General features: G+C 42.2%; 2 protein-coding genes across 3 annotated transcripts in view; both read right to left on the minus strand.

Moving 5' to 3' along the window:
• nrn1la (neuritin 1-like a) overlaps positions 1–11,108 on the minus strand; it is an 85,565-nt gene extending 74,457 nt beyond the window's left edge. The window contains exon 1 of the mRNA XM_084364212.1: positions 10,889–11,108. Within this exon, the coding sequence (XP_084220338.1) occupies positions 10,889–10,946 (58 nt within the window). The 5' untranslated portion in view covers positions 10,947–11,108. The remainder of the gene's footprint in view (positions 1–10,888) is intronic.
• Positions 11,109–12,626: 1,518 nt separating this feature from the next.
• edc4 (enhancer of mRNA decapping 4) overlaps positions 12,627–24,386 on the minus strand; it is a 28,704-nt gene continuing 16,944 nt past the window's right edge. For both annotated transcript variants that reach the window (XM_084364526.1, XM_084364525.1), the window contains exons 28-31: positions 21,233–21,419; positions 20,152–20,371; positions 19,193–19,356; positions 12,627–15,143 (exon numbers count right to left, since the gene is read on the minus strand). In XM_084364526.1, the coding sequence (XP_084220652.1) occupies positions 14,960–15,143; positions 19,193–19,356; positions 20,152–20,371; positions 21,233–21,419 (755 nt within the window). In that variant the 3' untranslated portion in view covers positions 12,627–14,959. The remainder of the gene's footprint in view (positions 15,144–19,192; positions 19,357–20,151; positions 20,372–21,232; positions 21,420–24,386) is intronic.

The following is a 24,386-nucleotide window of genomic DNA, read 5'->3' on the forward strand; positions in this document are numbered from 1 at the left end:
GCACTGATTACCACGACACTGCAAAGAGAGATTGGTGAGAGATGTTGGTGTCCCTGTCTCTCTCCTCAGTTTCTCCTTCTTGTCCTCTCTTTTCTCTCAGGTGTCTCTGGTGCTGAACTACTGGCTGTCCAGGGACCTCTCTCTCCCCTGGCTCTTGGTGAATTATTCCAGATGTTTTAGACGTGGATCTTTGCCTTCCGGCAGACTCAGCCCCTCATCTCGTCTGTCTTGTTCTCCATTGTGTGCATGTCGTCCTTGTCTCAATCCGCCTTTGTATGTCTGTGTCCTTTCTACTGTCTGTGTAAACAGTGTGCGCAAGTTTTTCCTCTTGTGAGTTTGTGTAGTCTTTGAGGTCCGTATGATGGAGAGGAGGCTGTGTCACGTCTTATTGGCCAAGGGACCAAGTTGCTTGACATCGTCTCAGATCCATATTCTGCAGATATTTTTACAGTCTCTCTATAATTTTGTCTCGCTGATTGTCCATGCTGTTTCTCCATTTTCTTTCCCTGTTTAAGATATGATATGTAACATTTCTGAATTGTCTAAAAACAACTACACCCTTGTTACATATTTTGTTGAGTTGTGTAATGTTCAAACCCAGAGAAATCCACAAGTTTACGATGTGTTTCATTTGGTCACCTGTCTTTGTGTTTAAATTCAGTTGAACTCTCACTGAACTCAGCACTCAGCAGAGACTCTGGGTCTCTCTCTTCTATTTCCCGTCTCCTCTCTGTAACGGTACGTTCAGCGAGTAAAGTACATTTCCTCTCCAGCTCCAGTCAGCAGTCAACATTATAAAACATAAAAACCTGACAGTGGAGGTCAGGATCAATCCATTATTTGATTCAAAAAGTTAAAAAGTCATCTCTGAGCTCTCTCATCAGAAACGGCTCCGGATCAGAGCAGAATCTGATGTTACTCGCGGTGTTTATTCTTCCAGAAGGTCTGGCTCTGCACCAACTTTCTACTCCAGAGCTGGCCGGCTCTGAGCAGCGGCTCTGCCCTGCCACTCGGCCCGCCACTCCTCTCACAGCTCTTTGCAAACTGCTTTTGTTTTGTTTACACAGATAGCAGAAATGACATATTGTGCGTTAAAGGTTTTTTTTTCGGGGAGGGGCAGTTCTTCCTTATCTCAATCGAGCTTTTAAGGATAGATGGTGTCATCGACTGTACATATTGTAAAGCCACTTGAGAAAAATGTGCGATATTGTGCAGACTAGATAAAACTGACTTAACCAAAGTCGTGAGACAGATGTGGACGGTACAACAAGTAGCTATTGTGTTACCAAGCTTACAGCATCACCTACATGTATTTCACCAGGACGCAAATGAATTTCATCTCCAAACATATCACTTGACAACGAAGACTACTACAACAAACACTCACTTTACAAATGAGAGAGAACAATGGAAAGATGGAACGGTGATGGCAAAGATGTGATGAGCATTAGGGGAGAAGATTACAACATTAACATTAACATTAACATGTGTACCAGAGATACAGCAATGCTTTAGAATTATGTTCACAAGGTGCAAGTATACGATGAAAAACTCCATCAAGGACCAGACATCCCTTTTAAACAGCTACCGACATGTATTTCTCAGAGGTTCTGTAAATAAAACACAAAGCCACAGAACCGAGCACCAAAGTCTCATAACTTTTAAGTTGAGGTGGTGCTAAGGTCACAAGTTGTTAGGTTCCTGTCAACTATGTTTCTAAGCATCTGTGGAGGTTGACTCAGTTGTGAACAACTCAGGCAGACAGACAAAAGTGTCTCCCTCAACCTTCACATCTTTGATGACTTTAGTTTGATTTTCCCGTTGGCTTGCTTTTCTCTCTCTTTCTTTTTCTGCCTGTGTCTGGTTTATCTCAACTGTCTGGTTTCTGCAGGAGTCTGCAGTTGATTGGGTTCTTTCTTCTTCTCTAAGCCTCAAAGCCCTCGGCCCTGCAGCCACAAACCTGGACTCTGTGCACTTCACCTTCCCCGCCATCCCACAGACACGCAGGCGTCCATGCATGCAGGCACACACAACCAAACACACACAGGTACACGGGGGCAGGGGCAGGGCTGCATATGTGCTCATCCACCGAGGCATGCGCATGTTTTTTTAATGCTCATGTCACTTCACATCCTCACAGGTTTTGAACATTTATTCAAACAACTTCCTCCCTCATCTGAAGCAGGATGCAGACAAACAGAAACACTGGAAAAGTACTTTAAATAAACTGAACTGCAAAGCACTGCTGCTGAATGCAAATCAGTACCATCATTTTAACAGAACAGTTCAGTGTTTGGGGAAATACGCTTATTTTGTAAACTTTTTCCTTTTTAGCCGTTTGTTGTTGTTGTTTTTTGGGCTCTCTTGCATGACAGGCGCTTTAGTAATGATTGGATCTTGAATTGCTTAAAATGTGAATGTTTTTCACCGGTTTATGCAAACGTTTTATTTGTCACTATACGGAGCGGCGTCCCGGTACGCTCAGGCAGTACTACACCTATGGATGCAAGTTATAGAATCACTACACTCACAACACAATTGTAAACCTTTAGATGGCCAAAAATATTTTAAATATTTGTAATACAAGGTTCTGCACACTTATGTCCATTCCCGAAGTATTTAAAAATATAATGTCTTGGATGTTGTAGGTTCAGCGCATCATTCATTCATGAAGATCTGGGTTAACAACTCTATCTCTACTCTACCTGAATACAACCCATGCTATTGTTATTTTAGCCCACTTAGCTCAGGCTTCTAAAGCCTTGAAAATGCAGTGAATGTATCCATGATTATGATACTGTCTCACTTACGCTTCCTCCAATGGGCCCCGGAGGTATCACCCATAATCGTTTCCCCCGTGCCCTCTCCAAGAACTCCTCTATATATATTTGTCCTGCATGAGATGAGAACAATATCAATCTAAAGATGCTGCATAATCTGTCCATTCATTACACTAACAGGCTTTATTACATTTCAGCCCATTTAGAGGAATCCCTGATTACATTTTGACAAATGATGACAGCGTCGGTTGCTGCATGCCCCCGTGTCTCTGTTTACACTGCTAATGTCCCCGCTGAAGTCTTCCCTCGCTCCTGAGTGGGAAACAGATTTCCACCTCATTCGTCCTTCACCAAGCGGCACGCCTTCTGTGTACTCTGTCTCTCCTCTTCCATTCCCGTCTTCCTGTTTCTCCCTGGTGGGTTATATTCAAAGTTTGCAGAGTTGGAGGGAGCTTCTGCAGGATTTCTTTTGTTGACTTCAGATCTTATCAAATTGAATTGTCCAGAGGCTGTGGTCAGTGATCCATGATGGTTCGCCTTTTTCTGACAGGTCTGATAAATACAGGTCCTGATCTCTTTCTGCGTCTCTATTCCTCTCTCCTCCTCCTTCTCTCCATCTTATTCGCTCCGTCCTCTGTCTCCACTTGCCCTCTGCCTCTCTGCCTCACCTCCATAACACTTCTTTTACTCCTCTCTTGTTCCTGTAAACTACATTGAATTTTTTTTTTCACTTTTCTCTATTTCTCTCGCGTCTTTCAGACTAAAAGCTAATGCTCTCTGCACTGCTTCGCTATAGAATTGTGTATTTGTGTGTGTGTGTGTGTGTGTGTGTGTGTGTGTGTGTGTGTGTGTGTGTGTGTGTGTCTGTGTGTGTGTGTGTGTGTGTGTGTGTGTGTGTGTGTGTGTGTGTGTTTGGAGGCAGACTAAAAGACAAGAGCTCCACTGACCTTGGACACACTGTGCTCTCCTCCTTGCCAACAACCTTCCTATATACTCTCTGTACACACACTATAGGATGAAACGTGTGTGTCATGTGTGGGAGGAGGAGTTTTGGTAGAATGTATGTACACACACACACACACACAGATGACACATGGATACACACATACAGTACAGTATGAGCACACGGTGAGAGCAGGAGATGAATTACATCAGACTGATTACAATAGAGGACAGTGGCTCCTTCATACAGTAAATGTGTGGGTGCATGCAATACAGCGTCTTTAAACTCTGTGTGTGTGTGTGTGTCCTAGTGTGTATGAATATTCATGGTCAGTGTAGTTTTGGGATGAAGAGAAGAGAGCCATGCTCTGCAGGTACTTCATTGCCTAGTGTTTGGTCAGAGGAACCACACACACACACGCGTGCACACACACACAAAGCTTGTTTAAATGGTCTTAATCCCCCCAAAAATTGTAGCTACACATGCTTTCACACATACACATACACACACGCACACTGTCATCCTTTACTTAAATACATACACACACAAACATACATCTACAAATCTTCAAGGAGATCAAGGAGAGGGTGCAGATATAAAATGAGGGGGAAAAAATATGTGTGCGCGCGTGTGTGTGTGTGTGTGTGTGCATATGCTGTTGTTGTCTACACACTCAGTTGCCTTTGTTGGTTCAAGATTCAACTGTGCCTTCAGACGGTTTGCTTGTGCTTGTGAAAGATTTCAGAGCGTGTGTGTGTGTGTGTGTGTGTGTGTGTGTGTGTGTGTGTGTGTGTGCATGTGTGTGTGTTACTTTCCTAACCATTGGTTAAGGACTGGAAAACAGAGTTGAACATTACAGCACACACACACACACACACACACACACACAGGGGGAGGTGGAGGTAAAGACGGCTAGAGAACATGTAGGAGGTGTCTGAGCAGGAGGAGGATGGAGCAGGCTGAGAGATGAGGGGAACATAAATTATGCAAACAAGACGGGGAAATTGGAAAAAAGAGGTAGAAATTCAGAAGGACTTTTCTGATTGCTTGACTCTGCCACTACCAACAGAAGCTGATAAAAAATCATGCCTGGATGTAAGAACATTGAATGACTATTGCTGGCCAAATCCTGAGCATAAATAGTATCACAAAGAGGGTCTGATGTCATAAAAATGTTCAGGATTATAACTCTGAAACTACATTATGTAACTTTTTTTGCCTTAAAATAGCAGCTTGAAAATCATGTTTTTGGCACAGTGTCGTGTAACAGGGTGAAGGGTGTCTCTGTCTCAGCCCCCCCGCCCCCCCATCACTTGTCTCTGCACTCTGTAACTTCAGTGAGAGGGTAGGATACATCACAAAGTCAAACCACATTTCTACATAATGTTGCTTTTAAACAAATGTAATGTCCCTTGTAGTGATGAACCAGCAGAGAATCGTGATGTGAATCTGCAGCTCCCCACACCTTGTTAGAGCTTTATAGTGAGTTTAAGCTCATTGTGTAGCTGTTCAGCCCAAATCTGTGTTGGTCACTTTATGTTACAGGATTCATTAAATTGAATTAAATTAAATTCATTAAGTAAATTGAACTTAATTCATTTGTTGGAAAAGTTAAACCAACAGCCTGGGACTTTTACATCTAATGAAAATCCATTATTGCTAAAGTTTAAAGAAAAAGTGACACAAATGCAAGACACAAAACAAAAGGCAGACAAGTAGAAACAAAGAGCAAGCTTTAATAATGAGCTGAGTCAAAATCCAGAGTCCAAACTAAAACAGCACAAAACTCAAAACTCGTGCACAGCAGAGTCGCTTCACTGAACTGCTGGTACACAGTAAAGTTTAAGATGCCTGCTGCAGTGACTCAGTCCTGATTTATTGTTCTCAGTCACACTGTAGTTGTACTTCTGTATTAATGACAGCCATTGTTTACAATATTGAAAATATTGCTAAAGGTGGGCTGCAGGAGGAGGTTGGGAACCACTGCATCCATTAGTTGTGATTGTTTCTGAGTCTTTAATAGTCTCTGAGTGAGCTTCAAACCAGGACCAGGACCCTGCACCGTACATACAGTATATCTGCGCTGACAGCGGTGCTGTCGGTCCCCAGTGAGCAGAGCTGCGATGCAACGAGCTGCTGATTTGAACTCTGATATTTCAGTGCGCTCATGTTCAGCTTTAGGATTGATCAGAATCTGAACCGATGTAAAGAGGAGACGACGTGCAGCTGCTACCTGCTTCATTTTTTAAAATCAGGGCAGACAGCGTACGTCTCCATGGTGATCCAACTTCAGAACTGTTTCAGAAGCTGTTATAGTTTGAATTGTAATGGTGCCAGTAAGCATGACAATCATATTCTGCTACTGGGTGGATAAGGCTAAAACATCATCCACATTGTTTTCTGCAGCCCGCACTGTGAAATCTGACAAAGTATCTTACTAAGAACATCAAAGACACCGATTAACTCAAAATGACACTAAACTAACTAATAATCTAAAGTTGTAAAAACTTTTTAGCTCATACAACTTAAATGTAACAGTCCACTTTACCTGCTAATTCTAATCTAATTGGTTCCCTGACTTTTTAAAGTCAACTTTGAAACTGTACAGTGCAGAGCTCCACTTTTCTGAGACATGTACTACATTAAGGGTTCAGATTTGCCTTCAGTCCAACAGGACTACCACCCACTCATCACTGAAGCATGCTGTGATGTCACAGCTTTGGATGCAGGCCATCGGGTAACATTGCAGTGCGATGCTGCAGTCCGGAGTTTGACAGTGGACGAGACAAAGTGCTGCTCCAACAGTTAAATCAATGATTTCTTCATTTTTAAACACAAGATTGGATATAATAAAACTGTTTCTGTTGCCAATTTTCAGGACAGATCTTCAATTCATCCGTACTACGAAGGAGGAGCACATTTTTGACCTAATGGTTCAAGTGTCTCAACAGCCGTATTATTTCCACTCCATCTTTGGTCAAAATCATTGCTGAGATGTTTCCTCACTTGTAATCTCATGAGATCACATGTCAGTCAATCAGTGGACCACGAGAAATGTTTGTCTTACTCCATGAGAAATCCCAATATCCTTCAATAGAAACATAATGAATCCTGGACATAAAGCAGCTCTGCTTTGATTTGAAATACGTGACGCAGGATTTACGCAATCAGATTTATCAATAGTTCGGTATCCCTGATGAAAAGGATGAAGGGCGGACGGAGAGGAGAGAAAAAAGTGAAGGAGGAGATGATGAAAGAAGCAGAAGCAGAGAGATGAGAGATGGAGTGAGTTTAAAATAAAAAGGAAGCGCAGCGATGGCATGGAGATAAAAAATGACTGCAGAGAAGTTAGAGAAACGAGGAAATGAGGTTTGCTAGGAGTGAGGAAGGAAAGACGAGGGGGGATGAAGGAAGCAGGAGGAAAAAAGGGAAGGAAGAAGAGGGTGGAAGGAGTGTGGAGTGTGTGGACACAGCTGTGAATGTGTGTTCGGGGAGAGACTGTGATCTTTGAGAGTCGGATGGGGAGAGGAAAGGAGGGAGGGAGGAGGAGGAGGAGGAGGAGGAGGAGGAGGGGAGGCACAGGCAGTTTTCCACGAGACTTTTAAACCTATTTTAATGAGGAATCCTCCACTTCATGTGTCTCTGCTGCAGTTTAAAAAAAAAACACCTCAGAATCGCTGCAGTCGACCAACAGAGAGGGAGAGAGAGAGTTTCCTGAGGAGAACAATTAAAAGCCAAATATAATCTCCCTTCAGCCTATGGACTGCTTTTAATGTGATTATTGGGGCGCTGATGACGCAGAGCGGACACCTGCACCCAGGGGAGACCTCTCTGTGCCTGCGGTCCCAACACTCGCAGCTTTCAGAGCAGAGAAATGATATGAAGCCCCCTGTACTTTAATGAAAGATGCAGTATTTTCAACACTGCAACTCTGAGATGAAGTTAAAAGAACAGTTTAACATTTTAGGAAATATTCTTATTCACTTGTTTGCTGAGAATATGGTGAGCATTCGATACCACTCTTTGTCCATACGGTAAACGTGTAGCCAAAGCCAGTAACAAGTTAGCATAGCTTAGCATAAAGACTGGAAATGGAGAAATCGCTCTGGCTCTGCCCAAACGTGAGCTGATGAACACATTATTTCTTGTTTGTTTGATCTGTACAAAAACCAAATGTAAAAATGTCAGAGAACCAGTGGAGACTTGGGGAAGTGACTGGTCTTGGCCAAGAAATGTTCCAGGACACGACCTGTAAAGCAGCGCCTTTTTACTCAGTGTTGCTCTTCCGGCTGATTAGCAATTGTTAGCATGCTTCCACTCAAAACTAAGTCAGTTGTTGTTTTTCTACATCAGTTTTGTGTTTAGTGCTTATTAGCAAATATTATCATGCTAACACTCTGAGTTAAGTGATTTTTTATGTTTTTTATTTTTTTTCCTGCTAATTCCCCATTGTTAGCATGCTAACACTCTATGCTTAGTCAAATGTTGTTACATCAGTTTTGTTTTTAGCACAAACTAGCAGTTGTTAGCATGCTAACACTAAGTCATTTATCGTTCTTATACAACAGCTTTGTGTTCAGTGCTAACTAGCAAATTGTTACCATGCTAACATATCACTTTTTAAAAAGTCTCATGTCGTTATTATACAGTACATAATTTTTGTGTAAGTGCAAATGAACAAGATTAAGCATGATAAAATGCTAATCTTAGATGACAACCATGGTAAACATTACACCTGCTATAAATCAGAATGTGAGCATTGACCCTGTGAACATGTTAGCATCAGCATTTAGCTACTGTACAGCCTTGCAGAGCCACAACTATGGCTGTAGACTGGTTTGTGTGTCTTTGTTTTGTACATTATGTTTTGTCGCCTGGATGGACTTTATCATTTTCTTACACTGAAGCTGAATGTCTGATTCACGCCTATAATTACTTTGTAGAGTTTTATATATTGATCAGTGCCAATAATCTCAGATCATTATGTGTTTAATAATGTTAATAATATTACTGTGGGTGTCAGCATCCCACCATAGTCCTTTTTCACAGCAGACTTTTTGACGCATTGTAGGCCTACCTGCAAAAGCACAGGATGATATAAAGATGGCTACAAGGACCCTGAAACATAAGCAGCGAAATGGAAATCAACCATCACGAGTTTTATTACTGACACATTAGTTTTTCCTACCATGACGTGTCAAAATATCTATATTTTTTTGGTTGTGGCTTAATCAGAAAGTCATTTCTTTGTTTTTCCAAGTAAGAACAGCCCTCTTGATGCTGCTGAGGAAGAGCGCCAAACCTGACGCATGTTGAAATCCAGCACAGCTGCCACTCCAAGTCTTTATGTGGATTGTGCTATTAAGTGCCAGTATTTGTGCGCATATCGAGCAGATTACATTTCCTCACGAATCCTCCCATGAGACTGAGTAAAGATACATTGAAAAGACTGTCTAGACTGACGGACTCCTGTGTGACACATAAGGACAGGAGCTCTGTGTCGTAAAGATCCATCTGGATCCAGGGATGATATAAATACTGTTCCAGTAACAAAAGAAAGAAAAAATCCTATTTATAGGCTTTGTTGGTGTGTTTGAAGTATTGACAGATGATTTTCTTTTTAATACGTTGTTTTTGATCTTCACATAAGATATTTTAAGATGTTGTAAGTGATGTTTGAGTCAAAGGTGACAGGAATCTGCTCTGGGACACACCAACCCACACATCAGCACACATCAGTGCACACTCATTCTCTCTCTCTCTCTCTCTCTCTCACACACACACACACAGTTTGATAGGAACAAAGTCATAGCTCCATGTAAAAATATCAGCCCATATTAATACATAACGAGCCTGGCCTCTCCCTGTGTGTCAGTAACATGACTGCGGTGAGTGAATGAGGGAGATGACAGACAGCGGCAGCAGCAGGAGAGTTTCCTGGTCAGGTTCAGATGCTGGGCTGAACGGAGTCTCCAGAGACTGTGCAGAGCAGAGGAGGGGGACAGATGCGACTCATTCATCATTTATCTCCATCGGTGGGACTTTTTTTCCTTTCCCCCCACGGTGTCACGCTCCCACGGGACCCCCATCCACCCCCTCATCTTCAGCACTCTGACATCAGCAGCAGCATGGGATGGTGATCAACGATGATGAAGAGGATGATGACTTTTAACATGGATTAGATGTTTTTTCAGATTAAAAAATGACAATGAAAGTCAGCATTTGTGCTTATTTAAAGGACCGTTCCACCAATTTTACACATCAAGCTCAGCTTAAATGAAGAGTGAGAAAAGAAAAATGTGTTCTGCAGCTCCAAAGTTTGTGAATTTACCAACCGCGTATAATGCATCATGGGAAATGTAGGATCCTTTTTAAAAAGCTTGATAAATTGTAGCAGATAAAGATCAGGATATCTCGCTTTTCACATTTCTCTTTTAGACCTGTCTTCTGTAAGTGCTCTGAACTTTATGGAAGTGCAATAAGAAACAGCCGGAGTGCCCCTTTAATTTAACATACTTCACTTTAATACACTCACAAATCTCCTCTACTATCTGTTCGACAAAAGGTTCCCGTCATCTGCCTGTTTAAAATGAATGAATCTACCCATCATGCAAATGAACCCGACCGGGCTCAGGCGCTAAAGGCTGAGAGGGAACGCGCTCTCTGCTCCACTCCAGCTGTTTCTCAGCAGCTGTTTGTCGGCTGGAACAGAGCTGGAGAGGTGCAGCCACATCACGCTCAATGAAAATCACGACGGCAGTTTAGCGTAATGATCGTGGATCCAACTTTGGGAGCAGGTACTCTCCCAGCCTGCTGCAGCCACAACCTTACCGCTGTCTTTACGAGCTCTCCCTGGTCGGATCGCTCCCGCATGTTCCGCGGGATGCTGCGGATTCATGTGGGGAGCTGCGGGACCCTCTAACTTGCAGCGCACAGAGATGCAGAGTCAAGTCAGGAAGATTGGAAGGACGTGGTTTATATCAGCAGAGCATCTACACACATAAAGATGAGTCATTTAAAAGCCAGAGTCCAGATCTGCAGCATCCGGTTACGCACAACGACTCGCAGCCAAAACTACTCCAGACACTGTCCGCTGCAGTGGAAGTTGTGCATTGCTGATAAATAAGAGTTTCACCACAATCACGTGAATGTTTTGGGTACTTACTCAGCAGCAGAGCAACAGGCAAGAAGAGGAGGCACGCAGAGTTCATCAGAGATGCCATGCTGACCCGACAAGTCGTCCTCCGTCCCTCTCAAGTTTCAGGGGTCTTTTTTTTCCTTTTTTTTTTCACACCGGAATTCCCAAGTTGCTGTGAGAAAAAGAAAAGGCAGCACACTCTGTCCCGCTCCTCAGTGCTGCTCAAAGTGTTTCCCTCCTGTCCTTGGTGCAGCTCTGTACTCCAGTGTGAGAGCATCCACGGCGCGCTCATCCGCTCCGCTGAAGGGGAGGGCGCGTCCGTGCCGAGGAGGAGGAGGAGGAGGAGGAGGAGTGGATGGACAGTGGATGCTGGGGATGATTTGGGGAATTCAGATACTTTACTTTGGTTTCATTACAAGTGAAGTCCTGCACTCAGAATCCTACTTTAGTAAAAGTTTTATCAGCTACATGTAATTAAAGGGTCATTCTGCCTTTTGGTTAAAGTTGTATTATAGATAACACTTTATAATAACCAGCATTGATGACTGCTCCATTTATATTCAATCACACATTAGTTACTATGTATTTTCCTGTTAAACAATGAAATCATCATTCATAAACCATTTATTAAGCAAGCGTTTATCTAAAGCTGCAACTGATGTTTATAATAGTTTGTAAGTGGTTCATAAACACTGTGTCGTTCATCTATAGACATTATTAGGATGGCCATTACAAAGCTGCAACTGATGTTTATAATCCTTTTATTAATCACTGGCATCTTTTTTCTATTGCTCCTGGTCTCTGAGAGTTACCAAACATTGAAATGGCACAGTGTCTTATGTCTTAACCCTATCTGAGCATTACAGTTGAACAAACTATCTGAGAAGGTTAAAGTGGGAAATGTCTCTATGGTAGGGCTGGTGACCATTCACAGACACAGGACACAACCAGACACAGGATTTTTGTAAGCGGTCGTGAGCAAAAAAAAAAAAAAAAAAAAAAAAAGGGTTGCCACTACTTTAATCCATAACAGTGTGAAGCATTTTGCAAACTTATTATGAGACAAGCTGCTAAATAAGTGTTTGCCTCAAAGCATAAAATGTAAATACTAGTAAAGTGCTTATACCTCAAAACTGTGCCTGAAGGGTAACTCCAGAAATTTAGCACATCAAAGTGTGTTTGCAGGTCATAAGGAGTTCTACTGAAGAAGTAGTATAAAGCTATTTTTGGGTCCAGAGGAAGCTGCATGTGATCTGATAACCTGCCTCCAGTGATGTCACTCAGTGTCTGAGGTGGACTGAGGGTTTTGACACTGCTGGACTCATTATGGACAGTTTAAAAACAAATGAGCAAAATCAATACAGCAGAACCAGATATCACCTTTTGTATTCCACGCATTCTTCTTCCTTGGAAGCCTTCCTGGTGCCTATATTACCCACGATTCAATTTAGCCACTCAGTGACATCAATGAAGCAATTGATCAGATTACATGCAGCTTCCTCTGGACCCACACAAGGCTGTATACTACTTGGTTCACATATCCAGCAGTTCTCCAAGACCTGTAAACACACTTTAATGTGTAAAGTTGGTGGAGTTGCCCTTTAAGAATGGTATATAACTGAATGTATTAGTTACTCTGATGCTAAGGACTGATGTTAACTTTGTCTCTCTTGGCCAGTGAGGCTGCCGTAGGAAGCAGCTCACTTGAACTTATGTCAGGACTGTTTTCTGGAAGAACACAACATAAAAATAAAGACACAATAAATTGAGCAAGTCTTTTTATTCCAAAATGTTTAGGGTAAAAGAAACTGTAAAAGATACACAACATAACTGTCCAAGCAGAGGAACACAAAGTAGAGAAAAAAATAACATACACTGTAGCCTCGGTCTTGTTCTCACACAGCTCCCACCTCAGGGTGAGGCGGGAGTCAACCTGTCCTTCAAACTCTGAGGACAATAAACCAGGGTCTGCAACTGAAAGCTGAAGGTGCTCAAAATAGTTCTCTCTCTGTTTCATGAGCATTCAAATATCTGTCCAAATCAACTGTCTTGGTAGTCAAATATTTGCAAACAAAACGTACAGATCCTCCTCTGCTGAGCGGTGAGAGCTTTAACTTCAGAACCAGCCACACATGAGCTTTCATGACATAAATGCTTGTCGAGGTTAATGGAACCGCTATCGGATAATGCTTGGGATCAAATTAAATTAAATCATGGAGAATGCTATAAGGCACTTGCTAGACAGATCCAACTTCACAGATTCTAAACACAGAGGTCAAACGAACAGAACTTTTATTTTACAATCAGCAGAACAGGGTGGCCACCCTGCGATGAAACAATGATGTGTGTAAATGGGCTGTACACAACTTATCATACACTTTAAAGATGAACAAATGGTGCATTTACAACCTAAAGGCAGGCTTTTCAATGTTTACTGTCGGAGCAGGAATGAATGAAATGAATTCAAAACCTAAACAACAAGCAGGGTGAATATCTGCAGTCCAACTAAGTGCTGCCTCCTACAGCCTATGAGAAGTAACTGCACATTAAGTTTACAAACATTATTTGGAATAGCCTGATAAAATAACATCATCAGTAACAATTATGTTTCGGAAGTATTTTATCATGTATTATAACTAGTTTGATGAATCTTAAAGCAAGTATACAAGTCTTACAAATACTAAATGTTTATATAAAAAAAGGGGGCTGACATACAGAAGAAAACATGGGGAGAGGTCTGATCAATTTACAGGACAGAGCTGTACACATGGACGGCTGCCTAACTCGCTGTCGGGCTCCAAACATTTCTGATTTTACAGGGGAATTCTTTTCAGCCTGGAGGACCTTCACACATATTTGTTACATTTGAAAAATGTTATTTCGCATCCTTTAATCTTGTTTGTATTTTTCCAAATGGCTCATCAGAATGATTTGTGAAAACAAGGCCAGATGGAAAAAGTATAATGAGATACGCTTTTCATCCTGAATGCTTCAAACACAGGATCAAATTCCATTAACTTTACGTACAACAATTCAACGTGTTGATCCTGTCAAAGCACTGACAAAGATTTGGCTTGGCGAGGTTGTCGTCTCCAACCTATTAAGAAGTAACTGAAAGCAAATATGCAACCAACAGAAAATGGCTTCGGGTGTTACATACTTTTGGTTGCCGGGATAAGCTTGGTTGTTTGAAAAAACTGAACTGAGGACAGCGTAATCCTGCAGCAACTGAATTCCAAGTTTGCTCGAGCGAGGATGCTGGTCTGTATCTAAAAAAATAAATGTGTCCAAGCCTGCTGTTTTTCTCTTAAGGCCAAAATACAAGGCGACATTTTGAGGCAAAACATGTCTTCTTTAACTTTGTTCCTTCTGTTGTTTAGTATCCCAAAACTTAAGATGTCTGACTGATGGGTCAGAGGAACACGAGTAGAACAAAAGAAACGGCGATGTTTGGTCTGCTAAACCACTGAGCTGAACATTCTTTGAGTCTTATGCACATTTGGATGAAGTGACATCAAAGGGGTGTCAGGTATGATGTTTCTGGGAGACGGGGACGACCAGAACTCTCTCTGGCTGTCGTTTCTAAGACGGTCTTATGCTTCTTGATGGGGATAAAAGGATGAGAGACAGCCATGATGCCTCTTGTTTGGGGGGAAAAGCAGCAGTAACAAAAGTCTGGAAGAATCTACAGTGAACTTCTACGTCGTCTGGACCATTATTGTCTTCCACTGAAGGTCTGTCCAAAAAAAAAACATACTGAGTGACAAAAACAATTTCTATAACTTAACTTGACACTGGTGCAGGATGAGCAGGGGAACAGTGGGAGAAAGAGCTGAATTAAGGGTTGTGATGAGGGACAGGTGGGCTGGAGGGAACGTTCTTGAACCAAGTAAGAGGTTTCAAACTGAGTCATTGAGGAGCTCTCATCTTCTGTCTCCAACCAACAGCACGTCCCGTCCTCAAGCTCCAAGAAACCGCTCAAAGAGAGCTGGAGCTGTCCTTGCTGCCCTCTCCTCTAAAACATTCGATAACAAAAATGAACTCATGATTGGTATCTATGAGGAAACGGCTCTTCTGCACCACCCTTTAAATGACGGACTAGTGGTTGACGAGACCCTGCAGCATCATCATCAGGCGCCGCGCCCTCTTGCTGAGGGGGCTGTGGGGGTCCTGCTGCAGGAAGGTGAAGAGTTTCGGTCTGACCTGTGCCAGCACGGCGGCCATGTGGTCTCTTGTCAGGGGGTCACCGTGGTCCAGGTTCATCACTGCATCCTCCAGGTAGCTGGACAGGGTCACAGAGGAAAGAGATGTCAGATAATCATGACAGAAGATGCCTGAAACTTCCAGCCAGGCATAGGTAATCAAAGGTAGGCATGAGGTATAAATTATTAAAGGCTGGGTGAGGATGTTCTGCCATGAGTGCAGGAGAAATGACAACATTGGTCTATGATGCATTTTTGCTATTCCCAATCCACAAGTAAGACTCTGCTCCTTGGTGACAATGCTGCAGTGAAATAAACATTCAAAATGCCACAATGCTGCAAAGGCCACAAGTGCAACAAGTCTTTTGCGTGTAAGGGCGGAAAACATGTGCCTTGTTTCCAACCATCTAGCAAAAGTACAGCACAGCAGTTTTCCACTGCCTAGCTTGTAGTTTTCATCTCTCGTCTCTCTCCACTTGCGGTTATGCATACTAGCAGCCTAGAGCTCACACAAAGTTCACTACAAAATTTACAAAAATGGATTAATGATTTAAAGTAACAATTAGCCAGTTGATTGTTTAGCTGTAAACGTTTTAATTAATACAACCTGAAATGCTCAGAACATTGCCTGGATACCCATTTCTGACCGAATATGCAGATTGTTAGCTAACGTTACTGGCCATCAATAACATTTCAGCGGTGCAAGTTATTTGCTAAATTACTAGCCCACTTAAAAATAAGTGTATGAAGTAAACAAGTTATCTAATTGTCCAAACTATTGTGTTGTTTTTGGTTAGGGTCTAATCAGGAGAGAATGCATGCAGATTTGGGTCACTCAAATTAATGAATGACATTTTACACACTGAAAGAGATTAGGCTCTCAATTATACATGTAAAGATTTTAAACTGTTTTGTGCTCCTCTGAGTGTGTCACATGATCTGTGATGTCACCCACTGAACCTCCTGCTTTTTCAAGATGTTTGTACTGAATCCTTTGTACATTCAACTATACAATTCACTTCTCATATACAATTCTTACAAAAAAGGAAAATTGTCTTCAATCAGCCAATATGCTTATTTCAGCAACAGAACTATTTTTACAACTTTTTTTTCTGCCTTTAAGCACTAAGAGAGCCTTTGATTGCCATGTTATTTTACCTATCGCAGTCTTTGGAAAAACAGAATGTGGCGACTTTTTAAACTTGTTTTTCTCCAGTTCCAGTTCTCCAGTGGAGAAAACTGCATAAAATGAAAGAAGTTAAACATTCATTCAGCCACAATAAACAGTCCAAGGATAACATGCATACACCTCCCCTGCAGCTGTTCCCAGGGTCAAAACACAGAGAGGAAGGCCGGCTCTATAAATTTCTATGTATCTTTTGCTGTTTGAATGTCAAGCAATGTCCTTGATTATCTCCCTGGCTGCAAGCCCATTGTGTGAATGTGTACCTTCTGTTTTCATTCAGATATTACAGCAGAAATTGAGTTGTGCCACAGTCACCTGTGCCCTGTCCTCTTACTGAGACTACACTACATTTAACTCCTCAATTAATTGGTTTAGGCAGACATCTGGTGGTCAGACTCTCCAGCAGTGCTGCTCTCCCACCATCACTGTCTTTGCGGTTTAAATGACCATTCATCTCCACGTCTGGAGCATTACCTGATCCCAGTCGACATTAGAGCTGTTCCCCCAACGCCAGTTGGCGTCCAGCCAGAGTTCCCCACGACACACACACACACACACACACACACACACACACACGTCTATCAAGTCCCCATAACACTGCCATCACACTCTTTAAAAAAAGGGACATTAAATGTCACAGGACCAACATCACAGATACTGACGGGCTAGTTAATGTCTTGCTGAGATAAGCTATTAACTAAATTGTGTCAAGCCCTTTCACACACACATTAACTTGCCGTTAATGTCCCTCTGTTCACATTATTCTCACATCCATTTGGACAACAATGTGTTCTTCGAAACCAGCTAACGATCCTGCCAACAATCCTCTCTGGTCCCAACAATCCTACCATTGCTTTTGTTTCTCTCTGCGAATCTTTCATGTATTCTTCTTAGATACCATCAATCAGCAGTATAAAAAAAGAAGGATCCTTTATCTTGTGCAAAGCCCCAAAAACACACTGTGCAGAAGCCTTATTCTAATATTAATTGACTTCTCTTTACTCATGAGAGCAGAGTTTTCCTACATGGCTCAAAAACAATTAGCCATCAAAGTAGGAAATAGTGAGAAACTGCTAAGATGTTTTTTTTGTCATTTACCTTGTCTTGATTCTATCTTTTATCTGAACTCTACCATGATTGTGTTCTGTCCTTATAATGCCTCAGACTAAACCACACCCTACTGCCATCTCTCTCTCCAGATGGCACAGCAGCACCAGAGGGCTGTACTCGCTGTTGTAGGCAGCTGCAACGTAAACGCAGGAGCAGACAGGTGATCCAGACACAGAGCGGCGTGATAAAGGGACTCTGATAGAGAAAGAGGTTTTCTGGGGCAGAAAAGATCAAGAGGAGATGGGCTGCAATGATTCATAGAAAAAGAAAAGGACATAAAGTGAGTGAGTCCAGGGCTCTCTGAGGAGACATTCACACATCTTGAGAATAACAAAGCATGACACTCAAAAGAGCAAAAAAAACATATGGAAGTGCAATTGTGAATGGCAGAATAAAAAGATGCAGGAAAAATACAGGAGGAAGAGAACAAGAGAGAGCATCTAAAAACTGCAAAGCTATTCACAGGATCATCTGCGCTCCCCGGACAGCCATGTAGCAGGGCTACGGACGGAGCAGGGTGATGGGGTCAGCAGTTTAGCACCATTTAGCACTCAGGAGATTGGGAATAATGGGCATTCAACAGAGATGAACAGAGATGGGGAGCAAAACTTTCACCAAAGAAGGGCTTTTATTACTGATTGACTGTAGCACAGGATCCAGCAGGTGTAAGAGAGAAGGCGTGTAATGTAATTCAAAACATGTTCACTGCATTTGTTTTGAAAGAAAATTAACTTAAAATGAAGACGTTCTGGGAAGAAGGCACGTTTCTACAGTTCACAGGTTTTCCATTAAAAGCAATGACATTTTCCAAAACTGCAAATTATGCCTGCTGGATTGCAAGACAGGTCTTACATCAAACTACAGTGGTGTGAGATTATATACTGCAAGTATTATGAAAAGTAAACAGGTAAGAACCATAGATATTTGTATCAAATTTCAGTAACAAAGATCAGATCTGATTATTTTTTTTGCCATATGCAAAAAAATACTGAGAGGCTGACAGCTACTGAAGATCATCAATAATTTAGTTATTGCTAGACTGATCAAACTTCTCGGAGTGCACACAGTGAAAATAAGCAAAGTGGTGCATTTGTTGAGAAAATGTATTTGTCATTATGTGGAGGGCAGAATGTGTTTTAAGATTAAAAGGTATAATTTGTAAGAAATAGACAGAATCTGAATGTAGCTTTAAAACTAAAGAGGGAAGCATAACCACTAATTGCTGCTCACTGCTCTTTGCTGTGGCTATCTTTGGCTGTGAATACCAGCTGCCGTTAGCAGGTATCTCAGGTAGGCAAGTGGCTATTAGCTGACTGGAGTCTGCCAGCACTGCAATCAACGTGGGCCAGCTTGACTGACCTTAGCCACCTTCCAGTGAACATGGCTTGGACACCAGACTGGGACTGAACACAAAGTCTCTGGGCTCGACAGATGCAGTACAAAGATGATTTACAGGAAAATAGGTGTAAATATTTCTTCTTCTTAACTTTTTGTGAGTTTGTTTATAGTTTACTTTTTATACTGAGTAGCAAAGTCTCCACTTTAACATCTTCCAGCTGAAACTATGAGGGCTATTAGACTACTGTCTCGGTACAAAGTGGTATTACTAGTCAGGACGGGCTGGGGACATTGTCATTGTCATGAAAATGTATATCTCAATTAGAAAAACACTGTATCTATTGTGTTTTTTGTTCCACCACAATCCACAATGTTTACGCTCACCCCTAAGTGGATCCACATAATCTTCAATGAGAGAATAGAGATATTATGGATGCAAGTGAAAAAGAGAACCAAATACCAGCAATTGTATTGAAATAACTTTGTTTTTCTCACCTGATTTTGAGCTCAGAGCGGGTTGTGAGGTTGGAGGAGAGCTGCTGGATGAGTGACAGCAGCACAGGCTGGCTGAGAGGGCAGGGGTGCTGACCAAACACCTGCTGAGAGTCGATGGTCTCACACACGTACAGGACCAAGTTCAGATCTGTTGCTGACAGAGCCTGGAGGAAAGGAGGAGAGGAAGCTTTTTATTCATATTAAACCATTTTTATCAAACTCAAATTCAAATAGCTCTCTCCGTGCAAGAAATCTAGAAGAAAACCTTTCAGGCTGCAGTGGGCCACCTAAAGAAAGGAGTCGTCCACCAACTTTAAAGCAAGAAAAGGTCTGACCACAAACTGCTTGCAGCTTAGTGGCTGTGACTTACTTGTAAAACTAGCCTGAGAAATGTCTGTGAAGATGCCATGCTGTCATATTTCTTGTTTAAATCACAATGTTATTCAGAATCCAAAAAACACAAGATGTTTCCATGCCACAGCAATCTGGTGGGAAGTAAGTCCCAGATCTAATGAAAGCATGAGCTTAGCCAGGCTATTCTCATGTTTGTTAAGTGTCAATCCAAAAGTCCATGGGTTAAGAACTGAACTATATGCACATAAACATGGATGATAACAAAAAGCCAGAGGGACTGAAGCGAGGGGATGGGAGAAAAAAGTGAAACGAGTTGTTTGAGGCAATTACAGCGTGTTCAGGTGCAAAGCCACTCGGGATAAAACACAAGTGTGTGAAGCACGACTAAAGAACTGCTGGTGTGGGAAGTAGTTGCAGTAAATTTGCTTTCTGGGCCTTGGAGTCCTGGTGGGCCCTTTTGTGTGTGAATGTGTATGATTACAAGTTAGGTAAGGGTGTTTGCATTCATTAGCAGTGAGAAAATAGAGCTCAGCTGCAGAGGCTGCAATATGTACAGAGCTACACCTGATTATATCTGCGTGCCTGTGCTTGTGTGTGTGTGTTACCTGCTGAAAAGCCTGGTTGAGCTGGCCCTGCTGGAGGAGCTGCAGGATGTTGGCCTGCTGTGTCTGGTAGTCGAGGTGTGCTGTGGGGACGGGCGTGCCAGCCGCTGACCTCATCGCCTGCATTATACTGGAGGTGACCACTGCCTGCTGCTCCTTCATTGCAAGGCTCACCTCCCCTTTGACAATTCGCTGCACATGGCTAAGAATAGACTCCTGCAAACTGGGGAGGATATAGACAGAAGAAAAAACATGAGGACAGAAAGAAGGTTTATCCACCATATTGTATGTTTTTGGACAGATGGCTCAGTCAAGACACAAAGAGCCTATGTACTACGTCCGAGCCTGATATCAGAAGGAATTATGTCATTCATCACTTTTTGTGAGTGTCATTTTGTCTCTATGTTGGCACAAAGTTTGATTTGATGTTTATAACATACAAGCGATTACTTTGAATGTCAGATTAGGAAAACAATATCTGGCTCTGCACAGTCCGACACTGTCATTTCCATTTTCAAGATTTTAAAGTTTAAGTTGGCAAACTACTTTCTCTCCGCTCCGCCCCCGACAAATCTATAAACTCTAGAGGCCATGAAATTAATTGAAGAGGGAACAAGAGACCGGATCGAATTTATGTTCTTACATTAGCCCCAGGATTAAGCTTTGCTTGTTTCTGCTCTCCAATCCATTAGGCACCTGCTCAATAGGCAGTGGATAAGGCCGGGGCTACTGGCAGAGTCATCTGCTGATATGCATATCTGATATTCAAAATATCCGCTTGGAATGTCAATCAATGTTATCAGATCAATCACTGAAGGGAATATCAGTTAACAGCAGGAGTCTTTTTAAACTTGATGGTTGTAGCCCATAGTACTAAGTGGGGGGAAATGTCAGTGTGATTTTCTGTATAAAAAATGAACACACTGCATTAGCGAGATCATATTTATTGAAATATGTAAATGTATTTAAATGATGAATAAGGAGAGAAGAGAGAAAATAGTGTTAATTGTTTAGAGGTGATTCAGTTCTTTCCAATCATAAGCCGCTAACAGTGTGATCAATGAGGGATAGTTCGGATACATACTTTCCCACCATCATCTGGATCTGGTGCTGGACCTCTGCCCGGACGTTAGCTGTGATGTTATTGGCCAGCTGATCAGAGGAGCTTTGGAAGCCGTCGATCATCTGCTGGAGCTGGCCAATCATGGGGTCCCGTGCCTCCTGCTCCCTCTGCTTTCTGTTCTTCATATGGGCCTCAAGCTGTTGGATGTCTACGAAGATGAAAGTTGACCGAAAATTGGTTCTTCCCATCACACAAGCAAACACATCACTCAAAACTACATAAAGCTAGATTTCCAACCAACAACTGGCCCTTTCTAAGCTCAGACAAGATGAGCATACACCACCTTTCCAAGCACAAAAAACAGATGTCAGGCTGGTGAAGAAAGTTGAGGACTGAGCATGTTAAACATCAAAATATTTTCCCGGGACCACAGTGAAAAGGGTTGTGTTGTTAGTGTTACGCTTGTCAGGATCCCCGGAACAACTCCAGTGGGATATCCATATGTAAAATGTAAATAGCAGTTGGTTGCTAAAAGGTTAGCCATAACAACTCAATTAGCTGAAAAATATATCCTTTTCATGCAATGCAAACAGAAATATTGACTGCTATTTATTGTAATAGATCAGTAATGCATGAAAGTGTACATCAAACCAGTTATGTTTGCTTAAATATATGCCTATCCATGAATATGACACATTAGGGTAACCACTGCATGATGAATCAATATATAACATTGGTGCACTTTCATGTATCAGACAAACTTAACACCATGCACCCACAACAAGGAGGGAAGACCTGGTATTAACATCCGTCCTGAGTGATCTGATCACAAGTGGTCAGTTTATCACCTAGCACCAACATGCGTTTTGAGTGACCACTTGCCCCCTCTACATTCAATAAACATACATCACTGGGACAAACAAACACAATGTTTTTTTCCACAAAATATATCTTCTAGGGCTGCCACGATTAGTCGACTAGTCACGATTACGTCGACTATTAAAATCGTCGACAACTAATTTAATAGTCGACGCGTCGTTTTTTTTTTTTTAACTTTGTTTTCTCTCTCTGCTGCGGCACCTTCCACTGCCGCGTCTGCCTTTCTGTCCTTGACACACATGCGCAGTAGTGGTAATCTGGGTCAGCCGTGGTGTCACCTGAAGTTATACCAGACGGGCTCTCTGGTATCATGGCTACCCGGCGGCAACGGAGCTCAAAAGTGTGGGAGCATTTTAAGAAAACTAAAGAGAAAAGTGTGCGATGCAATATCTGCAAGACAGAACTTGCCTTTCACGGCAGCACAAGCGCGATGCACGAGCTCCTGAAAAGGAAGCACGTTGTGGCTGACAACGACGATGAAAAGGGACCGGCGTCTCGTTAAGCTAACTGGCTAGTTAGCTGCTAACATTAGCGTAAACAGAGAGCTAACTTACTACTTACTCATATTGATAGCTGTAAACGTTAACATTAGCGATGACGATTTGATTCATTAGCCTTAAGAACAAGAGCCTTGTGCAGTTTGGGATTATATAGAGTCAGAGTGTAGTAAAGTTGAATACAGTTCGTTGTGAGCACTGAGCACAAAATGCACTTTTGTTATATTCAGGGATGCAAACAGCGCGCCGAAAAGCGCAACTCGCTTTTTTCGTGGCCAATTAGGTGACTTGTGTGAATCGTTCAGATCCGAAGAGTTTTTGTTTTTGGGGAGGGGGGGTTCGTCTCAGCTCGGGTCAGTAAAATTAACAGGCTGACAGTGACAATCACGTGAAACTGAGGCGAACTCATTCATGGTTGCCTCTGATTATACTGATAATAGTCTACCTATTAGTTTCCAATGTAGACGCGCAACATGCGTGCTCACAACCCAAAGCGGCGCGTAGCCACGTGCATTCGGTGCGACGGCGACGCCGTTTTTCCCCCGTGCATGTCCGTGGAGCTGTGCGCCGCGGACGTGCACGGTTCCCTACGTTGCTGTGTCAGGCAGGTGTTTCCCACGGAGCTCTGCCCCCTTTCAAAGGTGAAGGAAGCCCTCAGTGGAGAGACGTTGCCTCCGCGATGTAGAATGTGTTTTATAGAAGAGAAACACACATTTCAGGACCTCTGACTTGTATCATCAAAACAGACACAGAAACAAACACAGAAAGCTGAAAATCACCGGACATGTCTGTTGGGATTATACAAATCAACAGTGTAAAGTAGAGCTGTCAAGATGTATGCAGTAGTTAATTATTGCATATCCTACTGTACCTATCACTCCTATTGTTTCTGATGTACAGGTGCATGAGAATGTCATGGGAGAGTTTATTAAGGCCTATGTCACTAGTAGTTAGCATATACCTTAAACACTTCAAGCTGAAAGCTAATGATTGTTATATAAGAGCAGCTGCATGCTGGTACGATAAACTGTATGTTATACATTCAATTTACGTATGATCCGATTAGTCGACTAATCGAAAAAATAGTCGGTGATTAGTCGACTATCAAAATAATCGTTTGTGGCAGCCCTAATATCTTCATGTTAATATTTGCCAAATAGACAAGAAGGCACAAATAGTTAAGACACGTTTAACACATTAAAGCTTCTCCTAACTCAACAGCTACCAAAATTGAGCCATTTTTTGAGTCTGGGTACTTTCTCCACGGGCAACGAAGAAGTACCCTATATTGGTTCCCCTTTACTTTATTTGTGAAATTTGAGATCCTTTTATAAATTTAGTACAAATGGTAAAATCAGTTGAAACGGTGTGTTCAAACAGCTGCTAAATTTTGGGAGGTAAGACAGACGTTAGACATGGAAGCAGACAGGCTGGTACAGTGGTGTCATGACAAACTGACACAGGAAAGAAACAACTGAATATACAAGAAGGCACAAATGATTTTGAATTAGCTGTTGCCGTTTTTTGTTAAGTTTGTAAAGTTTCTCCTAATTCAACAACTCTCAAAATCGGGGCTTCATAAGGGAGTCTGGGGATATTGTGGTTAGTAGTTCAATGCTTACTTGAAACAGTGCGTTTACAAACGTCTGCTGCTAACATCGGCAGGAGCCCAAACACAAAATTTACATTAGAGTGAACTACATAGAAATCAGACAGTGTGTAGCCCATTCTGCCCAATGTTGTGGCTTCCTCCTGTTGTTTTGCTGAGGACCTGAGTTGAGTAGGCAGTCCCTCAATGT

Source organism: Pagrus pagrus (genome assembly GCF_965226575.1).
Source record: "Pagrus pagrus genome assembly, chromosome: 10".
In the NCBI taxonomy this organism is placed as follows: domain Eukaryota; kingdom Metazoa; phylum Chordata; class Actinopteri; order Spariformes; family Sparidae; genus Pagrus; species Pagrus pagrus.